The following is a 25,926-nucleotide window of genomic DNA, read 5'->3' on the forward strand; positions in this document are numbered from 1 at the left end:
AAACTTTCATGAAATCACACATGTATGATACCAAGTTAAAGCTACACGTGTTGTGAATCCAGCCAACATGTCAGATTTCAAAAAGGCTTTTCGGCAAAAGCAAATGATGCTATTATCTGAGGATATTACAGTTTGTAGAAACATGTCAAACAAAGTATAGAATCAATCTTTAGAATGTTTCTATCATAAATCTTCAAAAATGTTCCAACCAGAGAATTCCTTTGTCTGTAGAAAAGCAATGAAGCGAGAGGTACCTTTCACATGAATGCGCGACACGAGCTCGTGGCTCTCTGCCAGACCTGTCAGGGTTTTCCTGTGGTGTAGAGGAGGACCAAAACGCAGTGTGGTTATATTGATTCATGTTTAATAAAAACAGATAAACATGAACACTACAAAACAATAAACGTGGAAAACCAAAAACAGCCCTATCTGGTGCAAAACACAGAGACAGGAACAATCACCCACAAACACACAGTTTGGGTGGGCGTCTGTCCGCGGTGGCGGCTCTGGCGCGGGACGCAGACCCCACTTCACCATTGTCTTTGTCCGCTTTATTGTCCGCCTCCGTGGCTTTCTAACCATGGCCACCCCTCTCAATGACCCCACTGGACAGAGGGGCGGAAGCTCTGGACAGAGGGGCGGAAGCTCTGGACAGAGGAGCAGAAGCTCTGGACAGAGGGGCAGCTGCTCGGGACAGAAGGGCTGCTGCTCGGGACAGAGGGCTCTTCAGATTCCGGCAGCAGCGCCGGACAGGCGGGAGACTCCGGCAGCAGCGCCGGACAGGCGGGAGACTCCATCAGCAGGGCTGGACAGGCGAGAGACTCCAACAGCAGCGCCGGACAGGCGGGAGACTCCGGCAGCAGCGCCGGACAGGCGGGAGACTCCATCAGCAGCGCCGGACAGGCTGGAGACTCCGGCAGCGCTGGACAGACGGGAGCACCCGTACGGATGAGCCGGAGAGACAGCCTGGTGCAGGGGCTGCCACCGGAGGGCTGGTGCGTGGAGGTGGTGATGGATAGACCGGACCGTGCAGGCGCACTGGAGCTCTTGAGCACCGAGCCTGCCCAACCCTAACTGGTTGCATGCTCCCGGTCGCCCTGCCAGTGCGGCGAGGTGGAATAGCCCGCACTGGGCTATGCAGGCGAACCGGGGACACCATGCACAAGGCTGGTGCCATGTAAGCCGGCCCAAGGAGACTCACTGGAGACCAGATGTGTAGAGCCGGCTTCATGGCACTTGGCTCGATGCCCACTCTAGCCCGGCCGATACGCGGAGCTGGAATGTATCGCGCCGGGCTATGCACCCACACTGGGGACACCGTGCGCTTCACAGCATAACACGTTGCCTGCCCGGTCTCTCTCGCTCCCCGGTAACCACAGGAAGTTGACGCAGGTCTCCTACCTGGCTTCGCCATAGTTCCTGTGAGCCCCCTCCCAATACATTTTTGGGTCTGACTCTCGGGCTTCCATCCACGCCGCCGTGCTGCCTCCTCATCCGCCTTTTCCGCCTCCAGCTCTTCTTTGGGGCGGCGATATTCTCCTGGCTGTACCCAGGGTCCTTTACCGTCCAACTCATCCTCCCATGTCCAGTCTTCCAAATAATGCAGCCTCTCCCACTGCTGCTGCTGCTGCTGTCGTCGCTGTCCTTTACCACGTTGCTTGGTCCTTGGTTGGTGGGTGATTCTGTCAGGGTTTTCCTGTGGTGAAGTAGAGGAGGACCAAAACGCAGCGTGGTTATATTGATTCATGTTTAATAAAAACAGATAAACATGAACACTACAAAACAATAAACGTGGAAAACCAAAAACAGCCCCGTCTGGTTCAAAACACAGAGACAGGAACAATCACCCACAAACACACAGTGAAACCCAAGCTACCTAAGTATGAAAAGTGGAGAGCAACACTTATGCAGTTCTACTATGTTTATTTTTTTACTTTTTTATTTCACCTTTATTTAACCAGGTAGGCTAGTTGAGAACAAGTTCTCATTTGCAACTGCGACCTGGCCAAGATAAAGCATAGCAGTGTGAACAGACAACACAGAGTTACACATTGAGTAAACAATAAACAAGTCAATAACACAGTAGAAAAAAAGGGACTATATACATTGTGTGCAAAAGGCATGAGGAGGTAGGCAAATAATTACAATTTTGCAGATTAACACTGGAGTGATAAATGATCAGATGGTCATGTACAGGTAGAGATATTGATGTGCAAAAGAGCAGAAAGGTAAATAAATAAAAACAGTATGGAGATGAGGTAGGTATAATTGGGTGGGCTATTTACCGATAAGACTATGTACAGCTGCAGCGATCGGTTAGCTGCTCAGATAGCAGATGTTTGAAGCTGGTGAGGGAGATAAAAGTCTCCAACTTCAGCGATTTCTGCAATTCGTTCCAGTCACAGGCAGCAGAAAACTGGAACGAAAGGCGGCCAAATGAGGTGTTGGCTTTAGGGGTGATCAGTGAGATACACCTGCTGGAGCGCGTGCTACTGGTGGGTGTTGCCATCGTGACCAGGGAACTGAGATAAGGCGGAGCTTTACCTAGCATGGACTTGTAGATGACCTGGAACCAGTGGGTCTGGCGACGAATATGGAGCGAGGGCCAGCCGACAAGAGCATACAAGTTGCAGTGGTGGGTGGTATAAGGTGCTTTAGTGACAAAACAGATGGCACTGTGATAAACTGCATCCAGTTTGCTGAGTAGAGTGTTGGAAGCTATTTTGTAGATGACGTCGCCGAAGTCGAGGATCGGTAGGATATAGTCAGTTTTACTAGGGTAAGTTTGGCGGCATGAATGAAGGAGGCTTTTTTGCGGAATAGAAAGCCGATTCTGGATTTGATTTTCGATTGGAGATGTTTGATATGAGTCTGGAAGGGGAGTTTACAGTCAAGCCAGACACCTAGGTACTTATAGATGTCCACATATTCAAGGTCGGAACCATCCAGGGTGGTGTTACAAGTCAGGCGTGCAGGTGCAGGCAGCGAACGGTTGAAAAGCATACATTTGGTTTACTAGCGTTCAAGAGCAGTTGGAGGCCACGGAAGGAGTGTTGTATGGCATTGAAGCTTGTTTGGAGGTTAGATAGCACAGTGTCCAAGGACGGGCCGGAAGTATATAGAATGGTGTCGTCTGCGTAGAGATGGATCAGGGAATCGCCTGCAGCAAGAGCAACACCATTGATATATACAGAGAAAAGAGTCGGCCCGAGAATTGAACCCTGTGGCACCCCCATAGAGCCTGCCAGAGGACCGGACAGCATGCCCTCCGATTTGACACACTGCACTCTGTATGCAAAGTAGTTGGTGAACCAGGCAAGGCAGTCATCAGAGAAACCAAGGCTACTGAGTCTGCCGATAAGAATATGGTGATTGACAGAGTCGAAAGCCTTGGCAAGGTCGATGAAGACGGCTGCACAGTACTGTCTTTTATCGATGGCCGTTACGATATCGTTTAGTACCTTGAGCGTGGCTGAGGTGCACCCGTGACCGGCTCGGAAACCCGATTGCACAGCGGAGAAGGTACGGTGTGATTCGAGATGGTCAGTGACCTGTTTGTTGACTTGGCTTTCGAAGACCTTAGATAGGCAGGGCAGGATGGATATAGGTCTGTAACAGTTTGGGTCCAGGGTGTCTCCCCCTTTGAAGAGGGGGATGACTGCGACAGCTTTCCAATCCTTGGGGATCTCAGACGATATGAAAGAGAGGTTGAACAGGCTGGTAATAGGGGTTGCGACAATGGCGGCGGATAGTTTCAGAAATAGAGGGTCCAGATTGTCAAGCCCAGCTGATTTGTACGGGTCAAGGTTTTGCAGCTCTTTCAGAACATCTGCTATCTGGATTTGGGTAAAGGAGAACCTGGAGAGGCTTGGGCGCGTAGCTGAGGGGGGGGGGGGGCGGATCTGTTGGCCGAGGTTGGAGTAGCCAGGCGGAAGGCATGGCCAGCCGTTGAGAAATGCTTGTTGAAGTTTTCGATAATCATGGATTTATCGGTGGTGACCGTGTTACCTAGCCTCAGTGCAGTGGGCACCTGGGAGGAGGTGCTCTTGTTCTCCATGGACTTCACAGTGTCCCAGAACTTTTTAGAGTTGGAGCTACAGGATGCAAATTTCTGCCTGAAGAAACTGGCCTTAGCTTTCCTGACTGACTGAGTGTATTGGTTCCTGACTTCCGTGAACAGTTGCATATCACGGGGACTATTCGATGCTATTGCAGTCCGCCACAGGATGTTTTTGTGCTGTTCAAGGGCAGTCAGGTCTGGAGTGAACCAAGGGCTATATCTGTTCTTAGTTCTGCATTTTTTAAACAGAGCATGCTTATCTAAAATGGTGAGGAAGTTACTTTTAAAGAATAACCAGGCATCCTCAATTGACGGGATGAGGTCAATATCCTTCCAGGATACCCGGGCCAGGTCGATTAGAAAGGCCTGTTCACAGAAGTGTTTTAGGGAGCGTTTGACAGTGATGAGGGGTGGTCGTTTGACTGCGGCTCCGTAGCGGATACAGGCAATGAGGCAGTGATCGCTGAGATCCTGGTTGAAGACGGCGGAGGTGTATTTGGAGGGCCAGTTGGTCAGGATCACGTCTATGAGGGTGCCCTTGTTTAGAGATTTAGGGTTGTATCTGGTGGGTTCCTTGATGATTTGTGTGAGATTGAGGGCATCTAGCTTAGATTGTAGGACTGCCGGGGTGTTAAGCATATCCCAGTTTAGGTCACCTAACAGAACAAACTCTGAAGCTAGATGGGGGGCGTTCAATTCACAAATGGTGTCCAGGGCACAGCTGGGAGCTGAGGGAGGTCGGTAGCAGGCGGCAACAGTGAGAGACTTATTTCTGGAGAGAGTAATTTTTAGGATTAGTAGTTCGAACTGTTGACTTGTAAAGTATGACATTACTTTGCAGGCTCTCTCTGCAGTAGACTGCAACTCCTCCCCCTTTGGCAGTTCTATCTTGACGAAAAATGTTATAGTTGGGTATGGAAATCTCAGAATTTTTGGTGGCCTTCCTGAGCCAGGATTCAGACACGGCAAGGACATCAGGGTTAGCAGAGTGTGCTAAAGCAGTGAGTAAAACAAACTTAGGGAGGAGGCTTCTGATGTTGACATGCATGAAACCAAGGCTTTTTCGATCACAGAAGTCAAGAAATGAGGGTGCCTGGGGACATGCAGGGCCTGGGTTTACCTCCACATCACCCGCGGAACAGAGGAGGAGTAGTATGAGGGTGCGGCTAAAGGCTATCAAAACTGGTCGCCTAGAGCGGTGGGGACAGAGAATAAAAGGGGCAGATTTCTGGGCATGGTAGAATATATTCAGGGCATAATGCGCAGACAGGGGTATGGTGGGGTGTGGGTACAGCGGAGGTAAGCCCAGGCACTGGGTGATGATGAGAGAGGTTGCATCTGGACATGCTGGTTGTAATGAGTGAGGTCACCGCATGTGTGGGAGGTGGGACAAAGGGGGTGCCAGGGGTATGAAGAGTGGAACTAGGGGCTCCATTGTAAACTAAAACAACGATAACTAACCTGAACAGCAGTATACAAGGCATATTGACATTTGAGAGAGACATATAGGGAAGCATACAGTAATCACAGGTGTTGAATTGGGAGAGCTAGCTAAAACAGTAGGTGAGACAACAACAGCTAATCAGCTAGCACAACAACAGCAGGTAAAATGGTGTTGACTTGGCAGGGAGGGTCGGATTAACTACACACAGAGACTGAGTGCGGCTGGGGCCGACAGATAAAACATAAACAAGCAGAATGGAGTACCGTGATTAATGGACAGTCCAGCATGCATCAGCTAGTGGATGGGGCAGGGAAGCAGAAGGTGCAGAGGGTAAAGCCGCTAGCAGTGGCTAACCATGGCTAAATAGCTTGTAGCTAGTTAGCTTCTGGAGGTTCTTGAATGTGTTCTAAAAATTAAAAATAACAGCAGATTCCGTATCACATTGGGTGAGGCAAGTTACCGGGAGGTATAATTGAATTAAAAATCGAAAAGAGATTGAAAGTAAATATGGGTCCAGTGAGTGGTTGGGCTGGCTGGGGACGCGGCAATTCAGACAGTTAGCAGGCCTGTGCTAACAAGCTAACAGTTAGTAGGCCGGGGCTAAACAAGCTAGCAGTTAGCAGACAGGGGCTGAGCAAGCTAGCAGTTAGCAGGCCGAATTAGCAAACAAGCAGATAGCAAGGGGTTAAGTCTGTTTATGCCTCTTCATGCGGTGACATCGATAGACCGGTGGTGGGTCCTGATATTGTAGCCCAGGAGTATGCTTCGGTGGTAGCACAGGAGCTCTGGCCGGGCTAGCTTCAAGCTAAGTAGATGGAAACGCTAGCCAGGAGTAATCATCCGGAGTTGTGGTTAGCTAGTTAGCTCGTTGTGGAGATCCAGATGAGAATGTTCCGTTTGCGGTGGGAATCCGGGGATAAAAATAAGCTTTCCGAGCTAAAGGTTAGCTGAAGACCGCTAGCAATGGTTTGCTGACTGATAGCTGGTAGTTAGCTGGCTAGCTTCAGTTGAGGGGTTCCGGATCCAAAGTAAATATATATACTTTAGAAAAAAAGCAGATCCACGCTACATTGGGTGAGGCGGGTTGCAGGAGAGTATTTAGATGTTGAGGTTTCGCAAAATGTTTTAAAAGATATGCGAAGAAGAATATGTTTAAAGATATAAATAAAAATAAAATCGATAAAAAACTATATATACAAGGGACACGACACGACAGGACGTCCGACTGCTACGCCATCTTGGTTTCTAAGTGATATCTATTTAAGACCTAGACAACCAGGTATCTATGTGATATCTATTTAAAAAAAAACACTGTTAGAAAGGATTACCTTCACCTACTGACCAGCTCATATTATGGAGTGCAAGCGTGTTACATGGCAGACCAATCTGAACTCATCTCTAGGTATTTCGAGCCCACTCATTATTTCAGCTAATCATGGCTCGTGGGAAGGTTGCTGGCTTTTTCTTACTAAACCAACTAGGCTCGTAATTTAACACTTTTATTTACAGATGGCATACAAGTTTGTTATTAAGGCACATGAAAGATCACTGCCCCAAAACGCATTTTGATTTTCAAAAAGTTTATGTTCAAATGTCTCTCCTGTGAAGTAGTGACGCGCGACATATGTCTAGTTTCCTGAAACGAGTCACAAATGCACTATTCATTATGTGGGTTGAATGCCATCCCATGACGATAGTCACTGCCCACTACTGCTTATTACTTATTGACCATCATTTAATCACATTACTTTACTTTAAGCAAATATTTCAGTTGTTGGGTATAGTACATTGTTTTTATTTGATGATGTTATTAATTCATTCCAAGTAATCATCTCATGTCTATAGACCTGCTGCCTATACTGTCTGACAAAATCACTATTTCAGTAGTTCTTCAAAGTAAAGACATACTTTTATGACTGCTAGATACTTAGATTAGGGAGGTCAAACTCATTCCATGGAGGATCTAGTGTCTGCAGGTTTTTCCTTTCAATTAAGACCTAGACAACCAGGTGAAGGGACTTCTTTACTAATTAGAGACCTTAATTCATCAATCAAGTACAAGGAAGGAGCAAAAACCTGCAAACACTCGACACTTTGTGGTATGAGTTTGACACGTGACTTAGATCATGCATTTTCTGGTAGAGATCCCTCACGAAGCAACTACTCTCTATCCCTCAATTGCGCATTCTTCTGTCTCTTTTCCATAGCACGTGTAAAATAACTACTGACTGCACAAGTAGGCACGCAATGGATTATGGTCATTGTAGTTAATTACCACGTGTTCTGCGCGAAACTATGAAGAATATTGGCCTGTTGGAAACTACAACTCCCAGCCATACCCTGCTGAGAGAAACAACCTGGCGACAGCCCCCTTTTTGATTGACTGGAGTGATGATTAAGAAAACGTATGAGCCCCAATTAAAACATGCCCACATTGGAGACCTCAGCAGTCATTGTTTTCTCTCAGCCACAGCATTTTTTTGTGACAGAGGCATTCTGACATATGATCAGGGGGATAACATGAATAGCTTTGAAGTCCTGGGTTTCAGATCAAAAGCCCCGGCTAATGCCCCATTACAGGTTGCACTCAGGCACTTTAGTGGCCAGCCCCCTCGTGATCCAGTAATGCAGCCAACAGAAATATGTTCCCCTCTCTGCCTGGCTCCATTTCGAGCCCTGGACCATGCCTTTCTCACCAGGGTATTAACTGATCAGCTGATGATGGCAAGGTTGATAGCTGGCCTTCTTCTTTCAAGGTTTTATATGAGAGCCCCGTGTTCTGAGTGCAGTTAGAGTACTGGTATATTAAAGTAAGGTCTTATACAGGTATAGGGCCTGTTTGAACTGCTTTTACCATGTTTATAGTTTATTTTTTTTACCGTGTTACTCCATCTGAGTGGACTCAGTAATGGCCCTTATATTGTACCAGAGTGGTTTTCAAAAGGTGATTTCAGTTATTTCAGTGCAGAGTTAAGGGTAAAAGCTTTTCACTTCCTTCCATGTTTTAGAAAATTGGATGTCAGTGGTGCTGTGTGTCTATATGTGAGAGTGAGACTGTTGGCTCTATTTTTGTTTGTGTGGGTGTCTGTTTGTTTCAGTATGTTTTGTGAGTGAAATAATAACATCATTTTATGTTGACAGTGAATCTAAAGTTCATTTCACATTCATTAGCTTTAGCAAAATTGTATTTATATTGTATATAGTTTTTTTTCCATTGATGGCACAGTATTTCCTGAATTCTTCCCAGCCTTCCATTCCAGGGCTGACCTGTGTCAAATTCTCAGTGCCTCAGAAGTAATGGCGCTTTAACAGGACTGTAGCCCAGCTGAAAGGGATACAGAAAGCTGTGTAACGTTGGACAAATGTGTTTCCCTTCACTATACGGTCACTGGGAAATAACCTTGGTTATACGAGCTGCTGCAGTAAGGTCCAATGAATGTGAATACGGACAGTGGCTTATTATTCAGAATCTGATTTTGAAAAGGCATCTTCGGATCCGCGCCTCTGGGATCTATCCACACATAGATTGCTTTTCCTTGCCCTCCTCTTCCTTCCCTCACTCCCTCCATCCCTCTCTCATGGAAGGCGTTAGCCTGCGGATTGGACAAAGTGAGCAATGTTCAGCAGTTAAAAATTGAACAAGGGTAGAGAGCAATTAAAACTGGATGACCTTTATGGGAGGGGGTGCTAAAGAACGGCTGTTAAAGACACAAAGTTAAACAGTTTTATTTCTAATAACATTGATTTAATGTTGTCCGAAGGGTTCTGGGCAGTGCTGGCCCAAGCAGCTACAGTCAGATAGATTCCAACGGGAGGAGAGGTTCCAGTGGTTTTATATGGACACACACACACTGGCCCTTCTGTTAGCCCCAGAATTGTTTACAGATAAAACTACAATTTTAATTGTTCAAAGAAATAGGTTTTTATTATCTCGCTTTGATCTCAGAGAGAGCGAAGGAGATGTGAAACATGCTAGCGGTTATGGTATGCTACTGGTGATCTTCAAAGAAGTGGGTATTATTCCTTCAATGCGTGATCTGACCATTTCAAGTGGTCAGAAGAACCTCAGGACACTTCTAAGCACAATGAAAGACAGTGGTAAGAAGTGTTAGCTCCCTAGCAGTTAAAACAAGTGTAATATTGTCGTATTTATCTGATATTCTCCATTAACCCGTATGTATTAGCATTGAGTTAGCTACTAGCTAGCCATGCTAATGTCTTCATAAAGAGCTGCAGGGAGCTACTTGACATCCTGTTAATAATGTGGTTAGTTTAATACGATCCTGAGCCGCTGTATCAAGCGGCCGTTCTGATCGCTCCACTCGCAGAACCCAAATCCCAGTAGCTATGTTGCTGATTAGTATAGAAGGATGTAGCTTAGCCGTTATCAGCTGTTGGCTCCAATGACACAGTAATCCAGCGAGACGCTAGGCGCGAGACGATGTGGCACCAGAAAACACACACTAGAATAATCAAATTTACCCAACAAAGACTGATGGATTCCTAAATATGTGGTATCTCCGTGAGTCTTTCAAAGTGACCCGTTTAGACCAGTCAGAACTTTCCTCGTCGAGCATCAGCTAACATGCAGCATTTCATTCCGTGACTAAAAGCTCTTCGAAAGCTCTTTAGCCTTCATAATAAGAGGTTCTCATATGATGATGTAGCCTAACAAGGAGAAGACTAAGGCTAATTTTGACATGCTAGCTGTAGAAAACAGCAGTTAGAACACAACAGCCAACAACCCTTTGATTCGCTTCAGTCTTCACAATGACAATACAACCCCTTCATATTATGGTGACGATACTGTAACCTAGGAGATAACCAAGGAGATATAGCTAGCTAAGACTAATTTCTGCAGGTTAGCCAGAACAGCACAGGGCCTTTGTACCTTAATGGGTCGGATACAGAGAAGCTAGTTGCATCTCCCTCTCGGTGAAGTAAATGGAGGTGGATGTTGGGCACTGGCAGGCAGTCGATCATCTTACCTTGTTATTGTCCTCCCAATACAACGACTGTCAGACAGGTCCGCTAGCCCCCAAGAGAGCAAATGGTCATATGCTGATGTGAGAGAAATGTTAAGTGTAAAGAGAAAGGAGAACAGGAGAGAATCTCATTTATGGAAGAAGGCTAGTTTTATTCCCTCGGGACAGGACGGGGGAAGGGGGGTCTGTTTAGCATATCCAGAGAGCCCATGGGTCAGTCGATCTGAGATTAAAAGTGACCTGCATAGGATATTGCTGCTCGCTGCCATGATGATGCTGCTTGTGCTGGTTGTGTTTCTTTGTTTGTGTTTGTGCCAGTATGGGTGAGCATAATAAAGAAAGGTGGTATCAATGCAATTTGATAGTGTGTTTTCATCCTTTAATTGAAGCCTCTGCTTCAGGAGGGGACTATGTCTTCTGCAATAACACGTAATTGTCGTGGGTGTTGGTCACCATAAGAATGTAAGGCTGCAGCCTATAGCGTAGCCCATGTGACTTCATAACCTTTTCCCTCTTCACATGTTTATTTTGCAGAAAGACATTATTGGAGAAAGTCGACATTACCCATGTTTCTTTCATGTGAATCCTGTACATATTTTAGTCAGTCTTAAACACATGCGTCTCCATGGTGTTTGAAGTGCTCTGCATTAGTAAAATCCCTTCAAGCAAGGCTGAAGTCTGGCAAAGCCCAACCTCATCATCCTACCATCCAGACATCAACTGTAAACTGTTTACTTTCTCTCAAGAGTTTCATTTTACTGAACACAGAGTTATTGCTGCTCAAGCCTCATCTCCCTCACAATAAATAGGTTTTTATATTCTTAAAATGGTAGAAAGAGTTTGAGAAAAAAACTAAGGAGGCTTACCAGCTAAAATGGAAGTTGTTTGCTAATTACCCTTGAGGCTGTAGAAAATGTATTCATAGTAAATGCTTAAACACCACCTACATGTGAATGAAGTACACAGACATGCATAATTATGGGTAGTATCCAGCTATGATACTTTAAAAGCATTAGTATGGTGTTCCGTTTGATTGTATATAATAATTGGCTAATTATAGGATTAAATATTGTGAAGGGGGTTACGCCATAGTAGAAAAGACGAGGTGCAATCAGGGAATACACTTTCCATGATATAGACTGACCAGCTGAATCCAGGTGAAAGATATGATCCCTTATTGATGTCACTTGTTGAATCCACTTCAATCCGTGTAGATAAAGGTGAGGGTACAGGATAAAGAAGGATTTTTAAGCCTTGAGACAATTGAGACATGGATTGTGTATGTGTGCCATTCAGAGGGTGAATGGGCAAGACAAAAGATTTAAGTGCGTTTGAACGAGTTATGGTAGCAGGTGCCAGGCGCAACAGTTTAAGTGTGTCAAGAACTGCAACGCTGCTGGGTTTTTCATTCTCAACAATTTCCCATTTTTATCAAGAATTATCCACGACCCAAAGGACATCCAGACAATATTAGGAAGGTGTTCCTAATGTTTTGTACGTTCGGTGTATATCGTATACAGTCATAATTTCACATGACATTTTGTGTCACATGAATTGCCATTCATTAATTTAGCCCCTGTTATATTTTCCAATGGCAGAGTGACTTTCTTAGCACTTTAACTTGAATTAAGACACTGAGGTGCGACGTGGATCAGCTACAGTTTAGCGACCATAGTCAGCGACTCGTAATCAATGTCCTCTTGCATGTACGTTCTACCGAGCACAGCTCATTTTGATCCTATTTTCTGTATTGCATTTTCTCATCCCCAATGCAGTCAGCTAGGGCCAGCGATGGAGCATGAACTAGATTTGGTGAACTGTGTTCGTGAATAATGCATTTAGTTAGTGGCGTCCAGGCATTTGCCCGATGGAATTGCCTCTGGAGCATTGGCCGGGGTCTGCATTTCTGTTAGGTGATTGATGAAACACCTATGCTGAGTATTTCACACCTGTCAGTGACATCACCAGCTGGAGATGAATGATGGAAATATCAGAACGAACCACATGACGTGGTGCTTCAGCCTTGTCACATTTACAGCTCATTACAGGGACCTTGAGCTTTTTACTAGCTTACTGGATTTGGATTTGCAGACAGGAATAAAAAGGTATAGGCTGGAACATTTGATGTACTCTCTCGACGTTAGGCTACCACGGACAGCCTCTTTATGTGTTCCCACTGTGAGATATGCTGCATCTGACTGAGATTTTTCTTTTAAATGACTGTTCCCTGTGACGTTCTTCGAGAACGCTGCAAATTAACCAAATTGCATCCCTCTCTCTTTCTTTCTCTCTCTGTTCTCTCTCTCTCTGTTCTCTCTCTATTTGCTCTCTGTATTTGTGCCTCTCTATAAGCAGCAGCACGTGATGGAGACAGACAAAAGAGTGACACATTGGGAAGGTTAGCTGTGGTTTTTGTGTTGTTAGTCAGCTCCGAGGGTTTCTATAAGCCTGTGAATGGGCTCGTTGAGTTGGAGGTAATTTTGGGCCCCGGCGTGGGGCATTAGTTGGACTGGCCTTTCTGCTGACTGGCCCGCTTCTTCCCCCAGCAGCAGCAGTAGCAGCAGCAGCAGTATATACCCCTCTCTCTGCTGCATCGGCATTTCTGTCCAAACCAAAGGCCTTTATCTCCCTGGCCATGACGACATGTCTGATATGCCGAGGTGGTGGTGGTGGCAGCAAGGATCTCTTTCAGTTTCGTTATACCTCTGGGAGCTAATAAATCTAGATATACTGTAGATAAACTGGAACATCCAGGGTTAGTACAGTAAATGCTGCTCTGGTCTCCTATGGGCTATGGGAGCTTGGGGGCTGGGGGATGGGGTTTGGGGAGCTGGCCATGATAAATGAATAGACACACGCTGGACATCCCCATTCATTATTATTGGAATTTGTGCTGCCTGCTGGGAATTTGCACAGCGATTGCCATGGCGCCTGGTTGCTGAAGGGCCTCCCAGAGGTGTTCACATGGCCAGATCTCAGACTGAGCTAGGGAACAGGAGCTCGGCTCAGCAGCCAAACAACAGCCCTCGGTGCAACAAAGACTCACAAGGAAACCACTGCAGTCGAGTGTAGGCTAACCCAGGGTATTACATACACACTAATATCAGTTAACACAGAACTAAAGTCTTGCGTAATTGGTCAGATGCTCAATTAAGTTCTGGGTCTATGCGTGTTAAGAGAAGAGAGACAACGAGGATCGGAATCGGAAAGAAAAGCTCTACCTTCTCTCTTTGCAACTGTCCCATCTCCTTCCCGAAATCCAAGACCTAATGGTGCTCGTTATCTCACGCATTCCATTGTATCATGACAGATCTACGGTACCATTTATGTTTATATAGTCTGTCCACGAGAGAACACACACACACACACACACACACACACACACACACACACACACACACACACACACACACACACACACACACACACACACACACACACACACACACACACACACACTGTCTACCCTCACTAACAGGGAAAAACAACATTGCAGCCTTGTTTGTATTTATCCTTCACCTGAAAAGAGAAAAATATTTGAGCTTGGCTCAGCAGCTAGAGCAGCCCCATAAATGCTAATTAAGATGAAGCAGTATAAAGAGGCCAATCCCACCCACTCTCTCTCTCTCTCTCTCTCTCTCTCTCTCTCTCTCTCTCTCTCAAACTGTGTGCTCACTCCACAAGTCTGCAAATGTTCCATCCAGGTGCATTCATATAGAATGTTTACAGTACATGGTTTTGGGGTGATTTAGAGCAAAATGTTCATTGGATCTTGCATCTCTTTGATCAAATCAAATCAGATCTTATAGGTTAATAAGCAAAGCACAAAGCACTTTAGCCAACCAATCAATATACCTAATTTAAGAAGAGTGTGTGAAGTAGATTGTGCCACCTCTCCCTTCAACGATATGTTGTCTCTCAAGTCTCATTCACCCAGTAGAAGCTGTCATTGTGAGCTGAGCCGTTCTGACACTTCTCTCTGTATTCTGTATGTGTCTGAGCATCAGACGGACTAGTGCTGTGGAGGTGATTGCCTTAAGGCTGGAAGGAAACAACTTCAGCTAACCAAGGTCACATCGCGCTCTGAAGTTGGCTTACCAGGTTCAAACAGACAGAAAAAAACGAATTTGATGAGGTTGCTCTGAGCAGTGTGCAGATGGTCAATATATAGGCACTTTGTGTGTTCCAGCATATAGTCATAGGATAGATACTCCTTTTTGATTCTTGTATATCTTCATTTCATAGTGTTCACTTTGCTTCTTTCCCCCACAATGCCGAGCCACTCTCTGAGACACATTTGTGTGCTTTTCATCAATATTTAGATGAATGGCAATTCCTCAGGTACAGCAGATCAGTGCACTGTCATGGCTTTGTTTTGCAGATGCGATGCATTAACTGTAGCACAGTGTAAAGGGTTGCATCCAGGGCCCTTTCAACAGTTTCTCCCTGCCTCTCTACGAACGTGATGAAGTAAAGCAGGATTGTATTTTCATTCATCTTGTTGAGAACCCTCTGAATACATTTTAGTTCAGTGTTTTATTTTCAACCAACAAGGCTCAGTGCTTGTAGAGTATTCATTGATTAGAACCGTCATTATTTTCTCTCTTCTCTCTATCTGTCTCGAGGTGTCTCTCTACTCTCTTCTGTTATACTTTTTTTTATATAGAACACGCCTCTATTTCGGACCCCTTTTTGTGTGGACATGGTGGTTCATTCAGTAAGGTGCACTTCACTGGATCACTTTGTGTCCACTGTGAAAGTCAACAGTATAATCAACGGAATGTTTTTCCCCTCTCTTTACGCTTTGCCCATTTTCACAATTTCACTTTGCCGTTGGGAAAATGGCTCCATCACCTGCTGTGGTGGTTTAGCCATTGTGCTTTATGTTACAGAATACAGTGCATTGAAAAAGTATTCATCCCCCTAAATAAAGTCCATCTGTGTGCAGTCTAAATGTCACATTATCTGTAAAATGATCTCAGTATATACACCTGTTCTGAAAGGCCCCAGAGTCTGCAACACCACTAAGCAAGGGGCACCACCAAGCAAGCGGCACCATGAAGGAGCTCTCCAAACAGGTCAGGGACAAAGTTGTGGAGAAGTACATATCAGGGTTTGGTTATAAAAAAATAACCGAAACTTTGAACATCCCACGGAGCACCATTAAATTTGTAAGTCGCTCTTACGACTTACACCAATTTGTAAGTCGCTCTGGATAAGAGCGTCTGCTAAATGACTTAAATGTAAATGTAAAATTAAATCCATTATTAAAAAATGGAAAGAATATGGCACCACAACAAACCTGCAAAGAGAGGGCCACCCACCAAAACTCACAGACCAGGCAAGGAGTACATTAATCAGAGAGGCAAAAAAGAGATCAAAGATAACCCTGAAGGAGCTACAAAGCTCCACAGTGGAGATTGGAGAATCTGTCCATAGGACCACTTTAAGCTGTACACTCCATAGAGCTGGGCTTTATGGAAGTAGCCAGAAATAAAAGCCATGGCTTATAGAAAAAATAAGCAAACACATTTGGTGTTTGCCAAAAGGCATGTGGAAGACTCCCCAAACATATGGAAGAAGGTACTCTGGTCAGATGAAACTAAAATTGAGCTTTTTGGCCATCAGGGAAAACGCTATGTCTGGCACAAATTCAACACCTCCCTTCACCCCGAGAACACGATCCCCACAGTGAAGCATGGTGGTGACAACATGCTGCGGGATGTTTTTCATCAGCAGGGACTGGGAAACTGGTCAGAATTGAAGGAATGATGGATGCCGCTAAATGCAGGAGAATTCTTGAGGGAAACCTGTTTTAGTCTTCCAGAGATTTGAAACTGGGATGGAGGTTCACCTTCCAGCAGGAAAATGACCCCAAGCATACTGCTAAAGCAACACTCGAGTGGTTTAAGGGGAAACATTTAAATGTCTTGGAATGGCCTAGTCAAAGCCCAGACCTCAATCCAATTGAGAATCTGTGGTGTGACTTAAAGATTGCTGTACACCAGTGGAACCCATCCAACTTGATGGAGCTGGAGCAGTTTGACTTGAAGAATGGGCAAAAATCGCAGTGGGCAGATGTGCCAAGCTTATAGAGTCATACCTCAAGAGACTTGCAGCTGTAATTACCGCAAAAGGTGGCTCTACAAAGTATGGACTTTGGGGGGTGAATAGTTATGTACGCTCCAGTTTTCAGTTTTTTTGTCTTAATTCTTGTTTGTTTCACAATTTAAAAATATATTTTGCATCTATAAAGTGGTAAGAATGTTGTGTAAATCAAATATTACAAACCCCCCAAAAATCCATTTCAATTCCAGATTGTAAGGCAACAAAATATGAAAAATGCCAAGGGGGGTGAATACTTTCGCAAGCCACTGTAGAAAGTATCTGTTACATGTTGTGTATTATTTTGAGAGCCGGATGCAAGTGAACACGAAATACTTTCTCTTTAGTTTAACTAGCAAGACAGTGTTAATTCTTTCTGTCACTGTAAGGTTGTTATTAGTAGGGGGTGAATTCTATTTCTGCATGCCTGCACCAAAGAATTGTAGCTCCTATTTTGCTTTTCACACTCCAACATCCCTGATCAGCACCCCGTCAATAGGGCCAGGGGTTAAACCTTCATTCTTGTTCAGAGCCAGGGCTCAATCTCCCTCCCTCCACAGGCCCACATGTGATGTGCTCCCTCCCACTGCTGTGCTCCCAGTGTAAAGACCCACTGAAATCGCAGCTCTCTGTCTGTCCTCAAGGTAATACAAGAATGGAAGATTAGATGTCCTTCTTCAAGGATTTTGTTAAGTAATTTGCCGTCTGGTTTAATAATTTAAAATGGCATTGGTGCAGCCGACACAGAAATTATATATCTTTACGTCTGATCACTTTAGCTTGGAGGAGTTTCAGCATTATCTTTTTTTCTGTTCTCTCTGTGTGTGTGTGTGTGTGTGTGTGTGTGTGTGTGTGTGTGTGTGCATAGACGTTTGTTTATGTGTGTTTAAACGTGTAGAAGTGTGTGTGTGTGTAGGTGTGGTGTTTGAGATGCACTGTCACTCACCTGAAACATGAACCAATGTTAGACCACTGCCACTGAAGTGCTCTGGGACTGTGTACTAGAGCTCCAAGGAGCTGTGTGTGTGTGTGCGTGTGCGTGTGCGTGTGTGTGTGTCACTGCAGCTGTGTGTATATGTATGTGTACACACTGAAGAAATAAACATCACACACTTCTCACTCCCTGAGAGTCAGGATTGCTAGCCGACCACGGCAAAGCATCCGTGTTTGTTATTGGCTAGAAGCTGGCATGCAACGTCTTGAGATAAAAGCAATAAGAAAAAAGTCTGGATCCTATGTAAATGATTCCTCTCTTATTTATTTAAGCTGGTGCTTCTATTTACCCAGACACAACAGTTCATTTAGCCACAGTCTAATTGGCACATCAGTTTAAAAAACAATGTTTTGGTATTTTAGATATATTCGTTTTGATTCAGCAAGTGCCCTTCAGGGCGTTTATCATTTCCCTTTTGCTTTCTTTCTTTTATTTTTTTTTCACTCAATTTCTCCTTCTCTCTTTCTACCGCACCAGTTTTAAACAATACTTTTGGGGCACAGCTTGAAATACATTATGTATGAGTTTTAGGAGGAATTGGAGGCTTTGTGGACTATACCACACAGTCTGGGAGTGGTGTGGGAGGAGGGTCCCTGTCTATCTGGATGTCCGTCTGTCTGTCTGAGTGTCTACTCACTGTCTTTCTGTCTCTCTCCCTGGTTGCCTCAGCTTCAATCTCATGTTCTGTCTCATCTCTCCCTCTCTCTCTTACAGTGAAGTTTGTGAACTGCGGCCAAGGTGGACTGGTGCAGTTTGAGTGCAGTAACCCGTCCGACTTCCGTATAGAGGCTGACGGGGTGGTCTACGCCCTCAGGCCATTCACCGTGTCCACCCTCCGGGCGGTGCCCCTAGTGATCGTGGCCAGGGACGAGACCAATCAGCAGCAATGGCAGACCCAAGTGAGATTAACGCCCCCTATAGGCCAGAGCCAACAGGTACTTCCAACACCTCCGCACACATCCTCTCTCCTTTCCACCCTCTCCTCTCTCTCTCTAATGTTTCTTGATTATTTGTGACTTCGGGTAGCATTGTGGAATGTGGAATGTTCCAATTCCGCCCCTGCATCTAATTCCTTCCTCTTATTAGCCTTCACAGCATTCACAGATGATTTGTTCCCTAAATTGTAGCAGGTGTTCCGGGAGACTGGGATGGATGCTCGCTAATTAAAACGTAATGTGTCAATTTGAAGGGGAGCACAATCATATACTCAAGGCGGTCAGTGACTAGCGGCGCCACACACAACAGATGCAGAATAGCTCCTCATAAAGAATGATTTCAATCAGCTTCCTTGTGGCGGCAGCGGCAATGTTTATGGCTGTATCTTTGTCATCCAACCAGAGGGGAGTGCTTTGCAGTGCACCCCTAGTGGTGATTCAGAGAACAGGGAGCATCTGTCTCTCGGCTTCAAAGATCCTGCCATTCAGTCAATGTTCTGTAGATGAGGGAGGCCGTGTGATGTGGTTATGTAATCAAGTGTGTAATTGAGGAGAGAACAGGGATATGAGGAGAAACAAGGCTCAAACGGCCGTGTTTGTATTTCTAGCCTCATTCTCAGTCCTGGATTATGTGTTTCTGTTCAGTTCAATGGTCCTAACCTGTGAAAGTCTTTCTCTCTCACTAGCTGGAATGGTGTTAATTGTGCACAGACTCACATTTAAACTCTCTGTCTCGCTCTCTGTCTCGCTCTCTGTCTCGCTCTCTCTCCAATTTTTAGGTCTGATCTTCATACATTGTGGACTCTTATTGTTAATGAATGCCTCTTAAGTACAGCACAATGAGCCTCTTTGTTCAACAAAGACACCATCTGAAAAAACATAGTATTTTCCTCCAGTCATATACAGAACAAATTAGCTGCACAAGCAGCCCATTTCAAAAGCACCTCTCTGAAACATCACATGAAAGGCGAGTGCATTCTTTTATAAGCCTCCAGATTAAACGCACATTTTTACAGTTATGTCAAATTGGTGTGAGTGCAGTGGGCCAACAGCAGCAGCAGCAGCATTTTGTGGTTTCAAATTAAACTTATACAGGGGATGATTTAGTGAGAGTTTTGGAAACAGCATTGTTAGGGTGCTGATGCTCATTTACCACAGTGACTCCTGCATGTATGTGGTTTTAATGACACCATTAGTCACACGTGTCGCTCATTTAAAGAGAAATGTACACTTGTCCAGGCCAGATAAACAAGGGGCTTGGCCACAGTAGCTTTTAAATAGAAATAGTGAGACCATCATGGGTAATCATGTCCATTTTAGAAGACTCTGATTGACCCTAGATGTTTGTGTTGTTTTCTATGTGATTGTATGGACAGTTGTTAATTTGGCCTGGATGATTATGGTAGTAATCAATGTTCCCTCTAATTTTTCTCATCACTGAGCAAATTGCAGGTCTGCTGAGCGCAAACTCGAACATTGTGAAAATTCTGTGCAACTTCCAGCGGGTGTTTACTGTGAACACTGAGGCTGTACCCGCTTTAAGTTACAGTTTTAACAGTTGCCATGTAGGCTACTGTAGCTATTTAATCATAATCTAGGCATACCAGAGTGTCCTATCATCAAAAACAATTGACAAAGAGGTGGCTGAAAATGGTGGTGATGTTGAATGCAAGAAAACACAAAATAAAATGCATTATTATTCCCATACCATTATTACAGAGAATCAGACAAATTATGCTACCCTCTGCCTATTGGCTATTTAGCTTATTTAAGCTTGTCTCAAAATGCAACATTGCCCCTTTAAGACATACACAAGCTTTTTATCTGACTTGCTTTTGAAAGATGTCTAGAAATGTACACGTTTTGTGGAAAGCAATCCCTCCCCTATTGATGACTACAAATGATCTATAACTGGGGTAATGACTCACTAACTACCAAAGGATATGAAAAAATGTGCACATGTGGCTACATGCAGCTCTTGCTTTGATCTCAAAACAAATGCTTCTTCTGCTGTGAACACTGTCCAGGTCAAAGTAAATGGCACAGATCCATATATGATCTATTTGCATATAGGCCTCCTGCAGCTCTGATTGGTTATGCCGCACGGTCTCTGTAGAGTAAGAGCTGTGTGGTGCGTGTCAATGCAATAGAATCCTACTCCAATGCATTCTGCCTACAACAAAATCTCTTGCATAGTTTGTTTTGTTTCGGTATGTTGCATTGAAAGTGGCTAATATTGAGTTGATTCGATCACCATTGCCACAGTAAAGTGAAACGTTGATTGTGTTAACTAACAGGGAACACTCTAAAAAGTTTAGTGAAGTTTAACCTGTTGAGTGTTGGGCAGCATTTTGATGCTTGGATGAAAAGCGTACCCAAATGAAACTGCCTATTTCTCAGGCCAAGAATCTAGAATATGCATATAATTGTCCGATTAGGATAGAAAACACTCTAAAGTTTTCAAAACTGTCAAAATATTGTCTGTGAGTATAACATAACTGATATTGCAGGAGAAAATCCAACCCGGAAGTGCTGTTTTTCCTGAAAGCTCTCTGTTCCATTGCCTGCCTTTGCTCCATTTAAATGGATATCAACTAGATTAATTTTCCTATGGCTTCCACATGGTGTGAACAGTCTTAAGACATAGTTTCAGGCTTTTATTTAGAAAAATTAGTGAGAAAGTGACAACACGTCATTGGATGGCTGCCTTTTGCAAGCGCCAACAGAATGGAGCAGACATTTTCTCTCTCTCTCCTATTGAAGTAGCTACAGTCCGGTTGAAATATTATCAATTATATATTGTAAAAACACCCTTTGAGGTATGATTACAAAAAACGTTTGACATGTTTCTACGAACTTTACGGATACTATTTGGAATTTTCGTATGCCCCATCGTGACCGCTCGAGCCTGTGGATTTCTGAACATAACGCGCCAACCAAATGGAGGTATTTTGGATATAAAAATAAACTTTATGGGACAAAAGGAACATTTATTGTGTAACTGGGAGTCTCGTGAGTGCAAACTTCCGAAGATCATGAAAGGTAAGTGATTCATTTTCTTGCTTTTCTGACTTTCGTGACCAATCTACTTGGCTGCTAGCTGTTTGTAATGTATTGTCTGCTGAGAGAGATGTCCTTACATAAACACTTGGTATGCTTTCGCCGAAAAGCTTATTTGAAATCTGACGCCAGGTGGATTAACAACAAGCTAAACTGTGTTTTGCTATATTGCACTTGTGATTTCATGAAAATTAAATATTTTTAGTAATTTTAAATTTGAATTTGGCGCTCTGCAATTCAGAGGATGTTGACGAAAATGATCCCGCTAACGGGATGGGTGCATCAAGAAGTTAATCTAGTGCTTCCCATTGTGGGTTGATACATTATTTATTCTGCGCGGCAGTCCATTGGAGCTGCGCAGTAGTCTCAGGGCTACATAGGTAGTAATCAAATCTATAATAGAATATAGAAGTCAATCTCACCAGTTTATTGGGCCACGTGTCAGGGTTTCCCCTAAGATATTATTTAGCAGAGGTGGCAAAGTTAGTAAAGGGGGATGGGAGGGGTTGGAGGGGGGTTGGTAGTGGACGTGGCCGATGACGTGGTCTATGACAAAATAATTTGATGCCTTCCTCTGCTGAGACAGAATGTTTTTAAAGCTAATTTCCTGCAATTCTACACATTTGCCATGAGGCTGAGCGAAAATGAACAGTTTTAATGTAACTGTCCAGTGAAATATCTACAGTATACCCAAATAACTACGGTATATATCCATTATAATCTTTTCATACTTTATATCTGGTTTTAGTTGTTTAAGTTGACCCTGAAGATGTTTTACCAAATACATCATGTTTCTTCGGAAGAGCTGGTCACAATTTAGCAGCAGCGGCCCGCCATTGTTAAATTAATATAGGGGAAACACTGGTGTGGTTATGTGGTTCTCTCTCCAATAAAATGATTTTCATGAATTATCATCATGTGATCCATAATCACATCAGCGGTTATATGCTATATTAGCAAACACTGCGAACGCATCGGCCCTAGGGGAATGTTTTAATCAATGAAAAAGTAATGATTGGCTTAGCAGTCTCAGCCCCAGCATGGTCACATATCTGTGTGTGTGGCTACAGACAAGTACAAAATCGCCTAGGGTGACCTTCCCAACCACCACGACCATCAGTATAAACATCACCACAAGAGTCGGGCTGAAAACCAAGACCTACCCTAGGCTTTAGAGAGGGCGATTTTGTACTTGTCTATAGCCACACGCGCACGCACACACGCACACACACACACACACACACACACACACACACACACACACACACACACACACACACACACACACACACACACACACACACACACACACACACACACACACACACACACACACACACACACACACACAGAGAACAGAAACAATCTCTCTCACACGCAGTACACAAACACTCCCAAGCTCTCAGGGATACTGAAGTGTAGTCTAGCAGTCAGAGGATGTAGGGGGCAGAGAGACCTCCAGTACTCTCCAGAGATAGATAGATGTGACTGTGCTGGGGCTGGGACTGCTAAGCAAACCCTCCACACCATTCATCATTCCAGCCGCCAGGTCAGAAATAATTACCGCTCTCACTCTCTCCTTCGGTTTAATAGGGTAATAGATATTTCTGATGCATGTTCCCCGCTATCTGTCCGCTTGCCTCTCTGCATTTCAAATGTGTGAAAGCAGCATAATCGGATTTCAAACATGATTAGTGGAGGCGCTCCGACATCTCCGCAGATGGTCAGGGAGGGGCTGCGTGCATGGTGAGGCTGCGTGGGATGGGGCTCGTGTTGTAACGTGGCAAAACTGTAATTAATTTGGCTGTTTGCACAGACTGTGGCTTTAGGTTAGTTTTACTGCTTTGGATATTGTGTAACAAATTGACGATCAGTAATTACAGATGGACGAGAGAGTTAAGAAGGGACTTTCTGAAGCGTGACTGTTCTACAGGATGACTGTTCTACAGGATGACTGTTCTACAGGATGACTGTTCTACAGGATGACTGTTCTACAGGATGACTGTTCTACCTAGGATGTTTCCAGCTGTTCAGGATGACTGTTTACATTTTCTATCGGGCATTCTAAAGGATTGTTCTACAGGATGACTGTTCTACAGGATGACTGTTCTACAGGATGACTGTCCTAAAGGATGACTGTTCTACAGGATGACTGTTCTACAGGATGACTGTTCTACAGGATGACTGTCCTACAGGATGACTGTTCTACAGGATGACTGTTCAAGGATGGACTGTTCCATCTGTTCTACAGGATGACTGTCTGGCTTGCAGGTTTACCATCCATTGTTTTGTTTCAAATCACTTTTATTACAGCTCTGTGGAAAGGGAGGATGGCACATCCATTTAGAAGTCTGTACCATCCTGTTTTGTTTCAAATCACTTTCATTACAGCCAAGGGAGGATGGCACATCCATTTTAGAAGCCTGTGTGTGTGTGTGTGTGTGTGTGTGTGTGTGTGTGTGTGTGTGTGTGTGTGTGTGTGTGTGTGTGTGTGTGTGTGTGTGTGTGCCTGTTTGTGTGTGTGTGCCTGTGTGTGCGTGCATGCTTTTATCAGGACATGAGAGGAGGTCTGTGATTTAAAGCTAACTGAGGGGCTACAGTACTCTCCTCGACAAAGAATCTCAAACACTACTCTCATTCCCAGCCATGGAGAAGAGAGCCTGGAAAGAGAGCCTGTTCAAAAACATCATCACATGTATGAAGGCAATGCTAGCCTTCACTGAATTCTCAAAAACGAAATGGATCCTAAAATATAATATGACCACATCAAAAAGCCTCCCCCTCCTATGTTGGGTCCTCTAGCTGGTATACAGTAGTTCAATGAGTATGTTTACATGCACACTAATAATTCGATATTAAACTGATTATGGCAGTAGGTCGAGTATAGCTTTAGTCATGTAAACATCTTAATCAGCCTAAGGTCATAATCGAAGTCAGCATACGCCGATTAAAACACCTGGTTTTCTGAGCAATCTTTGGAAGAATTAGGAAATGTAAACACCTTAATCTGAATTCAAGCTGTGTATTTGATCGGTGCATGTTCTAGCACTAGCCGAGCGAGCCTCCCTCTTATTATGCCCAAGTTTATTTTGATTCTCTGCATATATCACTCCTATCACCTATCAGGTAGCCTGATTTCAGATGTGTCCATGTAAACAGGATTATTAAGGAAATCATTATTCTTGCAAAGCACGTTTGATATTAACAAAGCATGCAAAATGATATTACCAAAACCTGTTTTAGGCTGTCAAGAATTTGCATTATCTTGAAATATTTCCATAACTTCATTGGTAGGTAAAGATAATTTGTCTTCTGGCTACTGTATAAAAGGTCTACCTAAAGCCATTGGTTTTTACATGTGTCAAGTTGGTAAACAGATGTTATTTCTCTCCTCCAGGTCCAAGATATCCCAGCTCCCCCAGCTCTGTCCCAGGGTCTCCAGGAGATCTGGTTCCCATCGCGGCAGACAGACAGCAGCTCTGTGGGCCAGCTCAAACGCATGAAAAGGGACTGGGTAATCCCCCCAATCAACGTCCCAGAGAACTCCAGAGGAGAGTTCCCCCAGGACCTGGTCCGGGTAAGATGCCACACACATAGGCACAGGCACACACACACACACACACACACACACACACACACACACACACACACACACACACACACACACACACACACACACACACACACACACACACACACACACACGCACGCACGCACACACCGGTTATCCACAACCTGAAAGGAGACGGTACCCTTGTTCAGAGCTTCATGGTTCTATGGAGCAGCAGCAGATTTTGGACCGGTCATTTCTGTTCTACCAGCATTATCACTCAATCCACCACCATATTGAGTCCACGTCCTGAAAGGTCAAGTGCTTGTGCTAAAGTATCTGATTTCCCTCTCCCAGTCAGGCAAGCCATCACTATGAATGTCCCTGCTATTATTTAGCTTTAGAGATGAGAGTGAAAAGGACAAAGAGCCCTCCAGTGGCTTGTTTCCCTCAGGTTTCCTGTTGAGATATTATCCTCACTTTATCATGTGCTCATGGGGCAAGAGGTGGGTGGATATGAATGATGGAGGACTGGCGATCCTTCTCATGTCAGTTAAGAAGTATATCCTTTCTCAACATAAGCTTACTGGTTCCTGACATAGTGCTAAGTCCAGTATATACTGTCTGTGTGTATTATATTTAATCCAGAAGCATTAGGGGGCTGAGTTTAATGGATGACACAAGGGAGAGGCACCAGGCACCATCCAGACACACCCAAGGCTTATGGGTAGAGATAGACAGGCCAGGGAAGACACAGAGGCTCAAATATATCACACTCACATATAGTTTAGAC

General features: G+C 44.4%; 1 protein-coding gene across 1 annotated transcript in view; it reads left to right on the top strand.

Annotated features, from left to right (window-relative positions):
- Positions 1–25,926, top strand: part of LOC135513041 (cadherin-2-like) — a 109,544-nt gene that overhangs the window by 50,620 nt on the left and 32,998 nt on the right. Inside the window, exons 3-4 of the mRNA XM_064935697.1 lie at positions 18,303–18,523; positions 24,981–25,160. Coding sequence (XP_064791769.1) covers positions 18,303–18,523; positions 24,981–25,160 — 401 coding nt within the window. The remainder of the gene's footprint in view (positions 1–18,302; positions 18,524–24,980; positions 25,161–25,926) is intronic.

Source organism: Oncorhynchus masou, chromosome 3, assembly GCF_036934945.1.
Source record: "Oncorhynchus masou masou isolate Uvic2021 chromosome 3, UVic_Omas_1.1, whole genome shotgun sequence".
Lineage (NCBI taxonomy): Eukaryota > Metazoa > Chordata > Actinopteri > Salmoniformes > Salmonidae > Oncorhynchus > Oncorhynchus masou.